Source organism: Sphaeramia orbicularis, chromosome 18, assembly GCF_902148855.1.
Source record: "Sphaeramia orbicularis chromosome 18, fSphaOr1.1, whole genome shotgun sequence".
Lineage (NCBI taxonomy): Eukaryota > Metazoa > Chordata > Actinopteri > Kurtiformes > Apogonidae > Sphaeramia > Sphaeramia orbicularis.
The window spans coordinates 47408929-47426919 of NC_043974.1; the positions used below are offsets into that span (position 1 = coordinate 47408929).

At 42.8% G+C, this 17991-nt stretch overlaps 1 protein-coding gene across 1 annotated transcript in view; it reads right to left on the bottom strand.

Annotated features, from left to right (window-relative positions):
- Positions 1–5148: 5148 nt before the first annotated feature.
- The window catches only part of LOC115438673 (period circadian protein homolog 1-like), a 45297-nt gene continuing 32454 nt past the window's right edge, over positions 5149–17991 (bottom strand). The window contains 9 exon segments of the mRNA XM_030162434.1: positions 5149–8659; positions 9971–10121; positions 11484–11697; positions 12602–12788; positions 13240–14015; positions 14264–14629; positions 16022–16153; positions 17060–17178; positions 17268–17430. Of these exon segments, the coding sequence (XP_030018294.1) occupies positions 8345–8659; positions 9971–10121; positions 11484–11697; positions 12602–12788; positions 13240–14015; positions 14264–14629; positions 16022–16153; positions 17060–17178; positions 17268–17430 (2423 nt within the window). The 3' untranslated portion in view covers positions 5149–8344.

The following is a 17991-nucleotide window of genomic DNA, read 5'->3' on the forward strand; positions in this document are numbered from 1 at the left end:
ACACATCTGTGAGCACCTGGTAAACAGATGGAATGTACGCAGAGGACGGACAGAACGCTGCGTCTGTATCAGTCTGTGTCTTTAACGGTACTGTCAGTCAGCCTTACTTTTATCACCGTCATTTATTTTGAAAAATCTCCACACTCTTCACACTCACACACATGATTCCACTGCTGCGTACCTGCTGCACTGAACTGGGAATGTCAAACGGCCGTAAGTGGTATCGGTGCATTTGTATCGGATGTCTTTTACGAGTACGAGTACACACACTGAGTATCGGAACCGATGCTGATACTCGTATCGGTATCAGTGCATCCCTACTTCTATCAGTTTTGAGTCTGAACTAAATGTGACCCTGAAGTGACCCACATGCACTAAAGAGGTCCTGAAGTGACCCACATGCACTAAAGAGGTCCTGATGGAATACCAGACCACGCAGACACACACTGTTTACAGAAGGAAATATGAAGGCATCGCGTCTCTGCGCAGAATTGTAATGTTTGTCGCATTTCAATGACATAAAGGTCGGATAAATGTGGCCTGGCCATTCAGACTGAAGTCACATCGGAAAATATCAGATACGTATCAGATTTAGGACCACATATGAAAGTGGTCCGGGTCAGATTTAGGACCACATATGAAACTGGTCTGGGTCAGATTTAGGACTGCATATGAAAGTGGTCTGGGTCGGATTTGAAAAAAATCGGATTAGTGCTGTTCAAACTATTTTTAACCAGACTGATCTCATGAAATCGCATTTTATGTGATGCCAGTTTATTGCATTTGGCGTGCTATATGTACGCATTTTATTCTTTTGTGTGTCATTTAACGGGTTTTGATGACATGTCAATGCGCTAGCTGCTAATCGCACTAAACCTAATCGCACTAATGGCGTGCTATTTTACATAAATAAACATGCCGAAAGTTTATAATGTTTACAGATAACACATCAAATTAAAAGTGGTGTATTATCTGCACACAGTTCATGTCACGTTGCTTTAACAGATCGGATACAGGTCACAAATGGGCGAAAAATTCAGATTTGGGCCACGTTTACCTACAGTCTGAACGTAGCCTTATTCAGCTGAAAACAGCAGGCGTTAAAGCAGGGGTTCCCAACCTTTTTTGGCTCATGACCCCATTTTAACATCGCAAATTTCTAGCGACCCCAGACATTCAAAATGAAGACATCTTTCTCTTTGAGATGTCTTAATGGGGCCAGGCAGGCGAAGAAACCTTTCCATTCTCTGTTCGGTCTGGTTTTCTGACTGCAGCTGTGTCCGGGCAGGTTAAAGTGTAGTAACACCCTCTCAGGTATTATTTCCTGCATTTTATTTGAACTTGATTTTTAGTAGGAAAAATGTGTGGTATTTTAATTATAATGAAAAATATATGGAATCATTAAAAAAAAGTATTTTTTATTTGTAATTTATTATTTTTTTATCAATTACTAGAAATTTCAGGTGATCCCACATGGGGTCCCAACTAGAGATCGGCCGATATGGGTTTTTTAGGGCCGATACCGATTATTAGTAGTTAGAAGAGGCCGATAACCAATATTTGGAGCCGATATTCATTTGCAGTAAAAGTGTAAAAATTGGAGTGAAAAATTTTGAATAATGCAAACACTGAACTTTGTTTAAATGCCTAAAACATGTTTATTTAATCAAACAAATAGAAAATAATAGCTCCAGAAGTGCATGGATTTCCTAGACTCAGAAGCATCTCTTATAAAGTTGAATAAAAGCTTAAATAAATAGTTACCTGAAATTTTTCCACAGTAAATAAAGTGAAATTTAAATGTTACTATAATGACTTATCTTTGTTTTAAGTTCAAACACGACAAAAATACAGGGAGACTCTTGTAAACTCTTGGGCCACATGCTGACATCTGCTCAACTCATCATGCTTCATTTATGACAGCATTTGGGACGCCTTAAGTTGATTTCATTATTAAATTTTATATTTTACCTTGCGATAGCAGGGACCCTGTCATTCAAAACTATGTTGTTACATTATTAATGATTAATGTGACAAAAGCTACATAAAAAAGTCTAATAGTGTCTATGAGTGCAGTTAAACTCCTGACAGAACACAAACAGCCTTTAGGGCTTTAATGAGCACACACAGGATTTAAAATGTTCCACCATGTTCACATAAATCACTTCTGAATTTGACTCTCTGTCATCTTCACTTTAATTTTCAGATCATAGGACTAGAAAGCTCACAGTGACATTAGTAGTTGTGAGTTGTAGAGTTCTTCATGTGACTTTAACACAAACACACACTACTACATTACAAACCAACATAGTCTCATCCCAAATAGTCAGAAATCAATGCATGTGGTCAGAGCCCCACAGCGGCACTATTTGACGCAGGGGGTACTCCTTCCACGTCGAAATCCGATGCGGAAGGAGTACCCACCGTGGAGAGGGAAAGTTTTCTGGTGTGAGAAGCTCTGGAGAGAAAATACGTGTCGAAGGTAAACACAGAAAACTCTTCTGAAACTGTACTAAACATCCCTGTGCTCTACATCTGATAACTACTACTAATGTTTCAGTGAGCAGCAGAAGAACGTCAGAGCAGAGGAAACATTAGCGGCAGCTCTGCTAACTCAGGTTACCTCCTGACGTGTGTGAATTAGTTAAAGGTCCCGTATTATGCTATTTTTCAGTCACGTCATATAGGTCTCAGAAGCCCAAAAACATAGTATTTAAAGTTGTTCGCCCCAAAATCATCCTTTGTTCGGAGTTTCAGCGGTCGAAAAAGTCACTCTCACCAGCCCTCCTCAGAACAGGCTGTTTCTGGGCCTGCTTCCGGGTATGCAAATGAACGCATCTGTCCACGCCCACTCCCCCTCCCCTCTCTGGGAGAGGACGCGGCTTCCGCTAGCGGTACTACGCACTAATGTTGAGTGTGAAGCCATGGCTCCCTCGTCTACAATACACATGTCTCAGACAGAACGTCTTTCCAAACACTGGCTTTCTTTGCCTTGAGGCGTGATTGAGCCCCGACGGAAAACGGCGGTGTTGTGTCGGGTTCGTGGACCTGACACGGAAAGACGCCTGCCGCCACTAATGCAGGCAGCTACTAACAAGCTTGATGCTAACTATACTGATGCCAACCACAAAAGGCCCGTGTTCAAAGTAGTTCTGTTGAATGTCTCTTGATATTATCAGCTCTTGCATGTTAACGGGGACGCAAACGTTAGCAGCAGTAACCGAGCTATGTTAGCTGCCATGCTAACGTTAGATGTACACATCAACAACCACCCGCTTATCCATAATGTAGGGTTATGCAGTAAAGATACAAAAAAATCATCAGAATTTACATCTCCCACACTTGTACTTGGGTCACGAAGCGTTGGTACTGCGTCCTTCTTGATTCGGAGTCTTTGTGCTAAGCCGGAGCTGTATGGGCCCATGTTCGAAAAACACTCGTCCGTGAAATGCCGGGCACACACATACAAGCGTTTGGGAATGTTGTTTGGTACATGACCATCACAGATATAATCCAGCCACTTTTTACGGAGAGGCTCGGAAGTGGGGAGCAAAAATAAACTTTCGTGTTGGTGTGTGCAGCCAACAACACCACAACTTGCGTGTCTCGCCTTCGCCATGTTTGTTGTCCAAGAGGTACTTTGCCAGGGCGGGGTTCGCTTTGCCAGGGTGGGGGCACAGTCAGGGGGAGGAGTTAAATCCGCTTATGTCGTCATAAGCGGACCCAACTCAAACTCGGCCGTTTGAGCAGGCATTTTCACAAAATGTGGTGTAGCAAGGCAGGGAGGAAACAGACAGTTTTCAAATTCCAACCTCATAATGAGGCTACTGCAACACACACTACTGTAAGAAAACTGTCACAAAGTGACATTTGCATAATACGGGACCTTTAAAAGAAGACTGCTGATAATATGGAGATGGAAACAGTCTGTGATAGAAAAGCATGTGTGTGTGATTAAGAGAGAGCGCCGAAAAAACTCAGTTCACTTGTTTTAGGGAAGCACGCTGAGGTGGAGTCTGATGAGCTTTTACTAGAACATTAGTTCATTAGTCTGGCTCTAAACGCTCTGCAGACTATGGATTAGTAATGGAGTAAATGTATGTAGAACACAGTCTCATCCCAAGTCAGTCCCAGTCTGTGTGAGGACAGCTTCCACGTCAACCAATCAGAGGGCGCAGAGTGGATAGTGCGGGGGGGTGGGGGCTGCATCTGAGCCCAAATAACCCAGTTTTAAATTGATTTCTTAATATCGGCCCGTCGGATTAAAAACAGGCAGATACCGATATACGTCAAATTGCCAAATATCGGCGCCAATAATCGACCCGGCTGATAATCGGTCGACCTCTAGTCCTGACCCCAAGGTTGAAAAACAGTGTTAAAGTGTTAGTTTTGTCTTGTTTTTTCTCTTACGTCATTTGTTTTGTTGCGTCTTTTACACGACTGTTGTATCTTTATCATTGTGACCAAATCCCTCCTGGTGCATAATTCTACTTCTGAACCTAAGTATTCATGTCCATCTGTAAATGTTTACATATGAAGGCGTGTTGTTTATACTATCACAGTTTTGTCACCGTGTATCAGGGTTGAGTTATGAATGCTGTAGCTTCACACACACACACATACTTACACACTTAAACACAATTACCACAATGAAGACTGTGATGCAGATTAAATTCCTTTCCAGAGCATTCCAGAAGGTGGTTAGAAAAGGACTTAAAATAAAGACGCATTAAAATAGAAGTGTGACAGAAGTCAAAGATAATTACGGATGACAAATACGATGAGCTTTACTGTAAAATACTGTTGTTTTAGTGCAGGTGGGAGGTTGTTACATGTTAATTAGCTTGATGATAATGGGCTAAAATGCTGGCCGTCGTCATAAATGGCTGTGTGGTGGAACGGCGCTGCTTCGTGTAGCGTCGGGCATGCCTTTGTCTTTTTTAAGCTGCAGCGACCTCTGGGTAGAAACCGCAGTTGAATGGATGGAGACTGTGGTCGGGTGGCGGAGCAGCTGCCCTCATCTGCTCTCTGGACGCTTTGTGTTTCCACGCCGACCGCTGCAAAACACCCGCCGCCCAAAATAGCCTGCGAAGAGATGTAATCATAAAACAAACCATGGGCTCACACACACCACTCCGGCTGCACAGATGAAGGTCTTTCCAGACGTTTTTATTGTGTTTTTTTTTTTTGTACAAAGAATTTCACAAAAATATTAAGAAACTGTCGCAGACACCACTGACGCCATAAAGCTTAGATCACATGACCAGAACAGCGCCACAGAGAGGAAAGAGACAGAGCGAGGAAAAAGAGGAGATAGTAAACGCTCTCCAAACCCTCCGAACTTAAGGTCCGCCTCGGCGCTACCGTCCGAGGCCTTCAAGCTCCTTCCGGCGCCGGCAGCTTCGTAAATACTGTTCATTTCTCACAGAGACATTGTTCATTTCTGAAGCCTATAATGCACGAACTAATGCCCGGCCAAAGAGGAACCGCCCACGTCCGGGTCGGCGTCCCGGCTCTTGCCATAGCGCCCACCGCCATTCACTGTACATCTTCGTAAAGCATCTACACAAACACAGTCTTCTTCAGAAAGTGGGATCGCGTCAGTTTTTCTGAGTCACAGCCTGGAGTTTAAGCAGTTTTCAGGACGCTACGGTGACGGGAAATAGACCTCTGTGTTCGACCGACACTCGCTTCACTACGAAAAAGACTTTCATTTCACGCAATTTTTATATCATGATAATATCCTCTAGAGATTAGTGTTTTTTGTCGCAATAAAAGGTTCAATCACCGTCAGCATGTTTTTTTCCCATTCTCAAAACGTTTCAGTTTTATGTAATTTTATACAGACATATTTTGATGATTTCATTGGTCATCTTTTGGAACACAAACTCCAATTGCACGCGTTGTGTTAGAATTAAAGGAAACATTTTTCATTTGGTAAATCACTTGTTTTGTATTAAACTCCATCCTTAACCATGTCCATTTGGATGAAGATCTGTGTTTAAGTAACAAATCAGTTTGGATTTTCTGTCATTGGTCATAATTTGTGCAGAGCTAGCTGAAAACACTGCTAAAGCTAACCCCCACTTTTCTTATGTTTTTACTTTTATGTTGTTTTTTTTGCAGATAAATCCCAAAGCATGTCAGAGTCCAGACAGAAGTTCTACCATCAATAAATCACAGTAAGTCAATTTGTCCTGTTGGGTTTTTGTGTCAGCTCCTTCAGTTACTGAAATGTAACTGAACAGGGTTCTTATAAAGTGTTACAACAAGAAATGGTGCCTATAAAAGACCCAAACAACCATTCAGATGGAAAATATCTGGGATGCAGATGCTCAGTGACAACGTCAACATGTGCACAAAGATGTTCTCTGTGTCAAATATGTTTTTATGTAAATGAAGACAAAGCATTGTGACAGTAGGTGGATTTAACCAGGTGTTTGTAAGCGCTTTAGCTAAATACACAGTTTGCTAGCATGTAGCTAACATCACCTAACATGTCCCATCATTATTTTCTTTTAAGTTCTATACACAGTTTGACCAAATTTCCCTCTTTGACATGGTGCAGCTAATCTGGAGAATCTTAAAACAGATCTTCCTCAGGAGTGGACTTCCACAGTCTCATTGTGGTTTTGGCTGTATTCATACTTGGTCTTGTCTTATTTTATTTCTAGATCATCACTTTCTGTGCAACTTCATTCATTTCTCATGTTTTGAGAAGCTCAACATACATTTGAGTTACATACTTGTTGTTTTAGGGAACCACTTTCCGCTGCTCTCAATTATGCTCAGAAGTTCGCATGTATTCTGCGATAACACGCACCTGTAATGCGCCGTACACTGGATATGTTCCATTGGTTTTAGCTAATGTTAGTTGTGATTCATGGACTGTTCTAGGTCATGACTTTGTTTCAGGTAACCTTTCCTTGGACACTATGTCATTACATAATGTTTTAATCTTCCTTTGTGGGTGTAATAGAACTCAAACTATTTGGTAAAAGTTGTTGTGTTGTTTTTTTCCTGTCAGTACTTTAATACTTCCTCCTCTCTCTGGTACAAACACAGAACTGAAACCTGACGTTTTCAATCAGCTGCAACCATTTGATTAGTTTCAGTCCTCTGTTTAAAACTCTTTGACTTTATTTTCAGCTAAATCACTAGCTATGTCTGCTAATTCAGAGCAACATTTACTAGGATGACATCAGCCAGTTAATGTGGACTTTTAATTATTGGACAGAACTCACCACTGCTGCAGAAACTAATATTTCCAGTCACCAATGGTCCTCAAACTACGGCTACATTTACACTATGTCGGGTATTTAGGAAAACAGATATTTCCCCCTCTCAGTTTAAAAAAAACAAAAAAAAAAACAAACTAGTGCACATGTGACCATTTTCAGAAAAATCTCGGCCCCGTATAGCTACACTGTCAGGAGCCTGTAGATGGCAGTGTGGTGAGACCATCCAGTAGCATTAGCCAATCAGAATCCTCAAAACAATCACAACAAAATGGTACTTCCGATACTTCGCACATATAACGCAAATGTATTTTCGTCGAAAACTGACGTCCGTGTGAGATCTCAGTTTCCTTCGGTTTACACACAGACGCAAAAACACAGATTTGCCAAAATGTTCACTTTAGAAACACTATCGTTTTCAGTGGGCGTGGCCATCGTTGCCGTGTAAACGATAAGCACAAACACAGAGAAAAGTCTCTGTTGCGCGTAAACTGCTTAAACTCCTGAATATTTTAACACCAGATTGACACATTTTTCAGTAGAGACAGTGTTAGGAATTGCTCATCTGTATTTGTGGGGATGAAAGTATAAAAATATACATAGACAACGTTACAAAATAAAGTCAGACAGGTTCTCACTGTACATTTCATCTGTTGTTGTTTTTTTAATGTGGGGCAACGTGTTGACATATAAAAGATAGAACCCAAGCGGAACCAAATCCCAGACGAGCTGGGAAACATTCAATGAGAGCGGGAACATCCCAGAGCTCAGCGTCCGACGGCCTTCATCTGTCATGAGTCGAACGGCTGATGAAGAGGATGCCGTCTGTCTGTCCGTAAAACACATTCACCTTCGTCCTCTCTGATTATCGTACACTTTAAATAAATACGCCCAGACCTACGAGGAGAGTCCAGGAGCAGACTGGCTCTGAAACCACGTGTGCAGGTTCTGTGGTTTCCAAGGCCTTTGGTTCTCCGTCCTTGGTCCAACAGTAACAGACAGGTGTCCCGGCTGAACGGACACGTGTCCACGCAGACCCAGTCCGTCTGTCCACAGCCGTCCTGTCCTGTCCTGTGGAAGGTGCTTCATTTCCATCACAGTTCACTTCAGTGAGTCATGTCGGACCCCGGGGCTATTCCTCCCACAGCCTCTGAGGCGTCGTCCTGCTCCACCGCCGCTGCCCTCACGTCTCCGTTACCTCCCTGTGATTTGCTCCCTTTGTCTTCCTCCTCCTCCTCTTCCTCCTCCTCTTCTTCCTCGCCGTGGCCGTCATCCATGGCCGTTTCACACTCGTTTTTCTTGGCCTGGTCGGCATTGTGTTCTTCTGTCTTGAGGACGCCACACAGTTCCATCTCGTGGATCTCCACGTCGAACGGGGCCGCGGGAGGCACCGAGGGGGGGGACTTGCATCCTGTACAGCCCTGGAAACATAGAAGCAAACAGAGGGGGGGTCTAATTCTGTTCAGACAGACGTCACACCTCATGTTTCTGACTTTTGTTCAGTTTACGTTCATCACCTACACATCGTTATCCTCACATCATAATGACCTCATACTTGTCCACTGTGTATCCAAAAGTCTGTGGACACGTTGAATCCAGGTGTTTCTGTTCTAACAGGGGTCTGGGATCCAAAACAGTAAGGACTAAAGTCAGAATAGAGTTTTATATTATGGGATACATATCATATTGATTATTACCTCTGCCAGGAGGTATTGTGATCACTTTGCTTTGTGTGTTTGTTTGTTTGTTTGTTAGCAAGATAACTCAAAAAGCTATGGACAGATTTTCAGGAAATTTTCAGGAAATGTTGATACCAGCACAAGGGAGAAATTATTACATTTTGGTGGTGATTGGGGGGGTGGGGTGGGGGAGGCAGACAGATCTGTCTTGGTGGAGCTCTGTGCTCTCCAAGTGCTTTTCTTGTTAATATTTATGTTTCTGTGTCCAGTCCTCATGAACAGGACAGCTGGAGAGACGATGTGTCCACATATTTATGTCCACATAGGTTAGAAATGGCAATGTTTCTTTAAAGTTTAATGGTATATGTTTCTTTCTCAGTCAGATGTGATGACAGTAGATGGTTAGATGAGGAAGAAAATGATTATTTACAGTCTGAGCAGGAAAAATATTATAAACATTTAGAAGAAAAACATTTAAAATCAGAGTCGTGGAGAAAAACAACATTCTGGGGGTTTTAGTTGATTTTTGAGTTTGTTTTTGAGTTGTTTTTGGATGATTTTTGGGCTGGGGTTTTTTTTGGTGACTTTTAAGTAGAACATTTACAGAATGAGTTTGACACCCCTGATTTACATGATATAAACCATCAAAATATGGACCAGTAGAAGGAAAGGAACATTTTATATATTTCAAAAAAATTTGTCAAAAATGAAAGTATCTCAAACTTTGTAGACATTGTCCAAAGGAAGAAACATTTAAAATATGGAATGACAGACACAGTGCTTTCACAGTAACTCATGGTCGATCAACTGGTGAGTTAAAAACTGGACAATCATGTCCAAACAAACTAAACCGTCTGAAGTGTCTCCTACACTGACAGTATTTATAAAAGGTCATCTGAGCCTTTGTGAGTCCATGTGTCACCTCAGACAGAACTCTACTGACCCAGAACCCCCTGATGGCCCAATGGCTCCTGCAGCTGAAGGCTCGGTTCTAAACACACATGGGTTCTCTTGGGTTGTGGTGGTGGCGGTGCCGGACTGTGGTGAACTTACAGAGATGTTGATGGCCCGGGGCAGGCGTCCGGTCCGGATCCAGGGATGGACTTGGCTCAGTTCCCTCTTCTGCTCCTCGGTGAAGCGTGGCTGGTGTTTCTGCATGTTCCTCAGAGCCTCGCGGTCCTCACGTAGAACTGTCTCCATGTCCCTGAGAAGGAGGAACGGGAAACATCAAGCACTGAACCGTCACCCACCCAACCAAGTCTGACAGGAATGACCTCCTACATTTAGAACCCCTGAACTGGTACCAGGAACAAAACCAAGTCAGGAGTAGGGCTGCGTTTTGACAAGAATCTGGTGATGCAATACAAATTACAATACTAGGATCACAATACGATATTTCATGACACTGTTAAAAAGGCAATTTTTTGTTTGTTTTTTCTTTTAAATGATTATTTCCTTGAAGAATTGAATTACAGCAGAAATCTGCACTGCACTAAACACATTTTTATTTGATCACAAAATGTTCCTGTGTTCAAACTGAAATTCTGTTTTACAGACATTCCAGTTTCAGATCCTGTTCAAATGTTCAGATTCTGTTAGTTCACAACTAACATCAGAACAGTATTTGAGTTCAATCCCAACAAAGGAAGGAACATTATTTAATAAAACAGTATTAAATAATAATAAATAAAATATAAACAAAAGGGCATATGTATTAAAATATGCTTTTTTTTTTTTTTACTGTTTTTTAATATTTTAGTTTTTATTGTCGTTTTTTTTAATGATAACTTCAGCCTGCCCAGGGACTACAGGTGGAAATTAGCACTAGTGCTAGAACCTGGTACACTACATCTCTCCTTTTTAAGGTTAATGTATATTGTGCATTGTCCCTGTGTAAATAAATAAAAAAATAAATAAATAAATGAAAAGAAGAAAACCCAAAACTGAACCTCCACAATATCTGCATTTGAATAAATACCTAAAAATATCGATACAGTACTTTTTAATATCAATACAGTATTGTGAAATAAAATATTAAGATATATTAAGGAAACGATATTTTCTAACAGCCCTAGTCATGAGTGGACAGTGGATTTGAACCACAGGTAAGAACTTTACAAAATATAAATGCATGAAAACACAACACGGTTAACTAGTAGTGGACTGTTAGATAGATAGATAGATAGATAGATAGATAGATAGATAGATAGATAGATAGATAGATAGATAGATAGATAGATAAGTAGATATCTATCTATCTATCTATCATTGATTGTTGATTATCTTTAGTGTAGTTTTTGCACTTTGGCACAGATTGGACCCCGTGGTGGGTCAGACTGGACCCTTTGGTGGGCTAGTTTTGAACCCTGTGGTGGGCTGGTTTTGGACCCTGTGGTGGGCCAGGTTGGACCCTGTGGTGGGTCAGACTGGATCCTTTGGTGGGCTAGTTTTGGACCCTGTGGTGGGCTGGTTTTGGACCCTGTGGTGGGTCAGATTGGACCCTTTGGTGGGCTGATTTTGGCCTGTGGGCTGTATGTTTGACACTGTGGACTCCTGTGGGCGGTACCTGATGGGCAGCTGGTAGGTCATCATGACCTTGTCGTCGGTGTTGGCCATCAGGAGCCAGATGGGGTCCTGCAGGACACACTTGATGAACTGCTCCTCTCCTCCGTCCCCGGTGCTGCTGCCGCCGCCCCCTGCTGGCTGTTTCCGGGAGTGGTCGTTCTCCGACGAGTCGATGCTTCCAAAGTATTTGCTGGTGTGGCTGCCCTGACTGCTGCCTGAAGACATGGGGACACAGGGATTAAAGGTCAAGTCTGATTCACAACAGGACACATCCTACATCTGCACAGTCTGACTGATCTTCTATTTATTGATATTCGTCTGCGTCATCATTGGTGATGGTTTAGTTCATGATGTGGGTGAGATTCTTTGTAAACCTCTTGGGTTTTTAGTCTCACCTGTACGGTTTGTGGTATTTGGATCTGTTTACATGACATTAGGTTAGATGGAACTTTACTGATCCTTTGGGCAGAACCCTCAGGAAATGGAGTTTCCAAAAGCAGCACAAACACTGAATATACACTCAAGAAATACCACAAGGAAATAACAAAACTAGTACTAGGAGAAACAGGTGTCAAAGTAGTAGTAAAATAATAGTAATAATATTAGCTTTTCTTTTTTTGTTGTACAAACTACCAAGTGAAGAAACAAGTCTAAACCTTTTCAAATTAGAATGCAGACTTTCACATCCCATCCTCCATCACCAAGGTAACAGCGATAATATCTATAATATAATGTAATATCTATAAAATAATTCACATACTCGTAGTTAAAATACTGTTTTGTTTGACTTGTTTTGGACATTTATTCATTCATTATAATAGTTTTAAATGTTTGTCTTTATATGGATCCATTCCATGTATGTTGTGTACACATCTTGTGTATTTATTCATTACTTTCATAGTACTGTATTGTTTTGTCTCAGATCTTTTACACCATGGTCTTATTACAGCTTTTTTGAATAATAATAAAATAGTTGAGGTTTGTTCAATTTTCAGCAAAACTAAACTTTTAAATATTACAGAAATCACAGTCTGACATTTACTCAGATCAGTTACTGAAGTTCGTATTGAACCCCAGCAGTAATGACCCAAACCAGTTCAAACTAGTTCTGGTACTCACTGGTGCCACTGGTGCCAGAGGAGCTGCAGCCGTTGGATCCGGACCCAGAACCTGAAGACCTGGTTCCTGAGGACCCCGATCCTGAAGCGGCCGATCCGGTGCCAGAGCGGGAGTCCTCCTGCAGCAGCAGGTCCAGGAGGTCACTGGAGGTGGACATGGCATCATGGTTGGACTCATTGGCTTCACCCTGATGGACCGAGATAAGGGGACGAGTTAGAGTAATTAAAAAGAGATGAAATAAACAGAGTTTAAAGACCATCAATATCAACTTCAGCCTAAGGCGTTAGTTTAGAAAAGATCTGGACTTAGAAACCCAGAGAAAACCCTTAACATCAGCCTCAGTGTTTGTGTTCCTAAAGATGAGGAAAAAAAACAACTGTCATCCATTTATAAAAACTAATGTGAACCTTAACATCTGTGAAACTGTCACAGTTTGTGTTCGAGGACAGACCTAGAACTGGACACTTTAACTTAATGTATTTTAAGGTCATTTTTAAGTGAACTTACACCTTAAACATTGCAGGTGAATTTGAACAGATTTATTTCATCTATTTTACCAAAGGAGACGACTTTCTTTTTTTTTTTCTTTTTCCCAGATTAAGCGCCTGCGTCTTCCCTTAGATCATGTGTTTTCTTACGTTTTCAGTCTCTTTGGAGGTGCCGTCAGAGCTCCTCTGATTGGTTGAACTCTGTCCTCCAGTTGCGCCGCCTTGTGCAGAGGGCGTGGCCTGTTGGGACGCGGCCAGAACTGTGGCAACCTCCAGGCGGTTGCTGGGTGACTCCTCCAGCTGCAGAAGGTTAAGGGGGGAGGAGCAGCGGGACTGGAACAGAGGAGACTCCGCCCCTTCGCGGTCGGCGGGGGCCTGGCTGTAGGACTGGGGGGTGCTGCTGCGGGAGGGGGCGCCGGTGCCTGGAATGGGCACCGGGTTGGACGCCAGGCCAGAGACGACGGCCGGCGTCATGGCGGGATACCCGAAGCCGGCGTTATAGAAGTGTCCGGAGGCGGGGCCGGGCTGGGAGACCGGCGCCCCCATCTGGGGGAACATGTAGTTGGGCAGGACCAGGGCCATCATGGGAGGGACCATCTGAGCAGGAGGGAACCGGGTCGGATCTGGGACGGCTAAGGGCTGCGTGAGCGGGGGGTAGATGGGGTAGACCGGAAGCATCCCGGGGCCAAAGGGGCCCGAGGGCAGGCTGGTCTGGGAGCCCACCGAAGGCCACGACGTGGAGTTTGTGGGCGGGCCCAGGGGCATGTTGAGGGCCATGGGGGCAGTGCTGGTCCTGGGGTCCCGGCGGCTCCCCAGGGAGCTGTGGTGGTCCGACGACTCCTGGTGTTTCAACCTCTTCCCTCCGCGACCTCGTCTGTGGCCAGTGCTGCCGCCAGCGGCCGGGTAGTCACGGGAACAACGGACGCCTGGGACACAAATGAGCAGTCAGTAAACAATACTGTGTCAAATAAACAAATATACACAACAGTACACAGACCAGTAATTATACTACTGCAGAAAACTAATAAATAAACAGGACAGACTTGAAATGTTAAAATGAGTTCAAATTCATAAACTCAGACTCGGTAACCCTTTCACTAAATCATATTCTACTTTTATCTAGTGAACTTAGACACATGTACTCGTTCCCGTGTTGGTGTGTGTCCGTCCGTACCTTTGGACAGAGGGTTGGCGGTGGGCGTGTGACAGCGGACGGTGGAGGACGCCGTCTGGTCGAACACCCGCAGTTTACTGAGGTCCTTGAAGCGGTCGAGGAACGCCTGCTCCTCCTGCTGCGTATGAGCCGACAGCACCTCCTTGGTCAGACCCAGACGCCCACCCCCTCCTCCTCCCCCTGGTCCTCCTGCTCCTCCTCCTCTCCGACCGTCCCTCTCCGACTGGGAGGCCTGAGGGAGGGGCGGTGGTGGCGGTGGGGGAGGTGGCGGTGGAGGAGTGATGGCTGCGTTACCTGGAGGTGGAGTTGGCGTGGTGGTGGGAGGAGCCAGTGTGGGTGTCGTCGGAGCCTCCTCCATGACGATGTCTGGGATTAGATTGAATAATTATTAGAAGGAAGGAAGAAATAAAATGTACCTGATAGATTTCTAAAAAACACAGATGTCAAACACATGACCCGTGGGCCAGAACCGGCTCCAAAGGGTTCAGGGTTCATTCTAGTTCAGGTTCCACATTCAGACCAATAGGATCTGAAGTGGATCAGAACCAATACAATAATAAAATTACATTATGACTAGGGGTGTTAGAAAATATCGGTTCTGCAGTATATTGTGATATTTCATTTCATGATACTGTAGCGATATTAAAAAATACTGTATTGATATTTTTATGTATTTATTCAAATGCAGATATTGTGGAGGTTCATTTTTGTTTTTTGGTTTCCTTTTTTGTTTGTATTTTATTTATTATTATTATTTAACACTCTTTTATTCAATAATGTTAGTTCCTTTGTTGGGATTGAACTAAAATACTGTTCTGCTGTTAGTTCTGAACTAATAGAGTATGAACATTTGCAGATTTCTGGTGTAATTCAATTCTTCCAGGAAAGAACCTTTTAAAAAAAAAAGAAGCAAACAAAAAACTGCCTTTTTAACAGTATCATGATATATCATGATATATTGTATCATGATCCTTGTATTATGATTTTTATTGTATCGCCAGATTCTTGCCGATACACAGCCCTAAAAATGACAATGTTTGCATTTAATTTATTAAAATGGGGTCACCTGAAATTTCAAGTAATTGATAAAAATAAAATAAACAACTTACTAATAAAAAAAATATATGGTGAGTTGGAGAGACAATCCCAGTCCATAAAAGACATGACAAACTGTGGTTGTGAAACTGCAGCACTGTGGTTCTGTTTCTGTGTCAAATGTTCATTGTGGTCAGTTTCAGATGCTGCAGCTCTTTCATAATTCATAGTTTCAGTTCTTGTTTGTTCAGTATTAATCGTCCTCCTTGTAAATCACAGCTGGACTGACCGTACATATCCTGACCAAGGAAAATCACATTCTCCCTTTGTGCAGTAATCTACACCTGGATTTACTGCCTCTGTCCACAATAATATACATTATATAGACTAAATGTTGCCTAAAATTTATGTTTATTTGCAACATAGTATAGCAAACTATTACATTATTAGACACAAATTAATTTTAGCAAAAAAACCTTCTGTTTTGAATGTCTGGGGTCGCCAGAAATTTGTGATGTTAAAATGGAGTCAAGAGCCAAAAAAGGTTGGAAACCACTGATTTAGAGGTTATTGTGTTATTATTGTACTGGTTGGATCCCCTTCAGATCCTACTGGGAGGATGTGGAACCTGAACTGAAGTCAGTTTGACATCCATGTATTCAAACTAGAACAGACGTCAGGATGTTTGTGGTGTCTCCGTTTCTAAAACCAGCCGACGCTCACCTGACTCTGGAGGCTTCTTGTCTCCCACGTGGACGATGGTGCTGCTGAAGCTGCACTGCGACGTTACCGAGGCGACGCTCTCCGCCTTGGTGGCCATGGTCAGCGGCGGCAGCGGCGGACCCACAGACCCGCCTGCACAGAACGCACAAATAAAACCAGGATCAGAACTCAGCATGGACAACAGGAGACCAGAAAACCCAGTCTGATGGGAATTATGTGCAATAAGTCCTGCACTGATTATCATTATTATATGTAATAAACACTTAAAACAAACAAAAAAAACCTGACTTTTTATCTTATTTACTATGAAAAACAACTGTAAATGTTCATGATGAAACTTTGAGATTCTAGAAGGAAACTTTCATCTATTTTCCATGTGTTGATGTATTGTAGTTGTTCTAGATTATTGTGTGTCCATGTTCTTGTTCTTTTTGGTTCTTTGGTGTCATTTGGATCCTGTTCATAATCTGTGTTCACTTTGTGTCTAGTTGTAGACAGAGCCCCTGATTTCACTGACAAAAACATCCATCATTTGATTCAAATACACACACTGCATCTGTGTATGAACTGGAGAGATCTGCATAGACAAGTACACATATATACAAATATACAGACATTTAGAGAAGATTTACAAAACTACCAAACTATAGAAACTGAAAATACAGAGAAAAACAAGGAAAAAAGGAGGAAAAAAAACAGCAAAATCAGACAAAAACACACTAGTAGAACACTCCAAAACACCACTAACACTATTATATACAATTATTTATATGACTTCACCACTAAAACTTCAATAAAATGCTGCAAACAGGAATAAGTGTCTCATTAATGACCTGAGAGTCTAAGCTCCGCCCACTTCAAACCCCTCCCCCACAGCCCATGCAGGCCTGTATGTTGAAGTGCACAGAACCTCAGCTTTCAGACGCCGTTTGAATTTTACAAATAGCACCAACGGTTCAGGAGTTATGGTCAAATGAAAGCCGTAAAGTCCAAACTGTAGCACTGGTGATACGACGGTCATTAAAGGGTTAACCGTACCTTTGTTGCTGCCGCTGGCCTCCTGCTGTTTGTCATCATCAGACGTGGATGAGGCGGTGCAGGAGGAGGAGCCACACTTCCTTTTCACCGTGTTGGGAATGTTACAGCTCTCCAAGTACCTGCAGAAGCACAGCGCCGTTAGCGGAGCCACGAGACGGCGGCAGAATGAGACCCAAGGACCGCCCCTAGGACCACCCCCTGCGCTCACCTGATGATGCTGTCCAGACAGTTGATCTGCTGGTACGAGTACCCAGGAGGCTCCTTCTGCACCAGGGGGGCCGGCACCAGAGCTTTGGGGGGTTTGGTCATGTCGGCGATCAGGCCTCGGATGGGGTCGCTGCTGCTGATGGCTCTGAGGCCGCTGGCCACACCTGGAACGGCACAGACCCAGGTCAAAGGTCAAACCCAGACCACCACCCACTGAACACCAGTCCACATCTGCCTGTGGACAAACATGTGTCTCACAGATGTCCCTGTCCCACGTCCAGGGTTCGTACACATTCTCAAGGTCAAATTTGAGCACTTTTAAGGATCGTTTACACTTTTTTTCTAGCACAGCCCTCCTCATCACTGGAGTTAAATCCATATCTACATGAATTCATCTACTCAGGATTAGTTTTTCCCACTTTTTATCACAAAGACATACATTATATTATGTATAAACGTCTAAAATTATGTTTCATAACAGCAAAAAGTTTAGAAACTAAAGATGAACTCGAAGTTTTATCCAAAAAAAGGGAAGTCACTTGGTGTTCTTCAGACACACTGGAACCAAAGATACAAAGATTCAGATCAAACTGGACCTGGAGTCCACCTGAGAACACCTGGATATTTACTTTGTTATATTTTTAAAATGTGTCACCTCTGTGTAAGTACCTTTGGCTTGAGTTAATATTAAAAATAAATAAATCACATCACTTTTCAGACCTTGA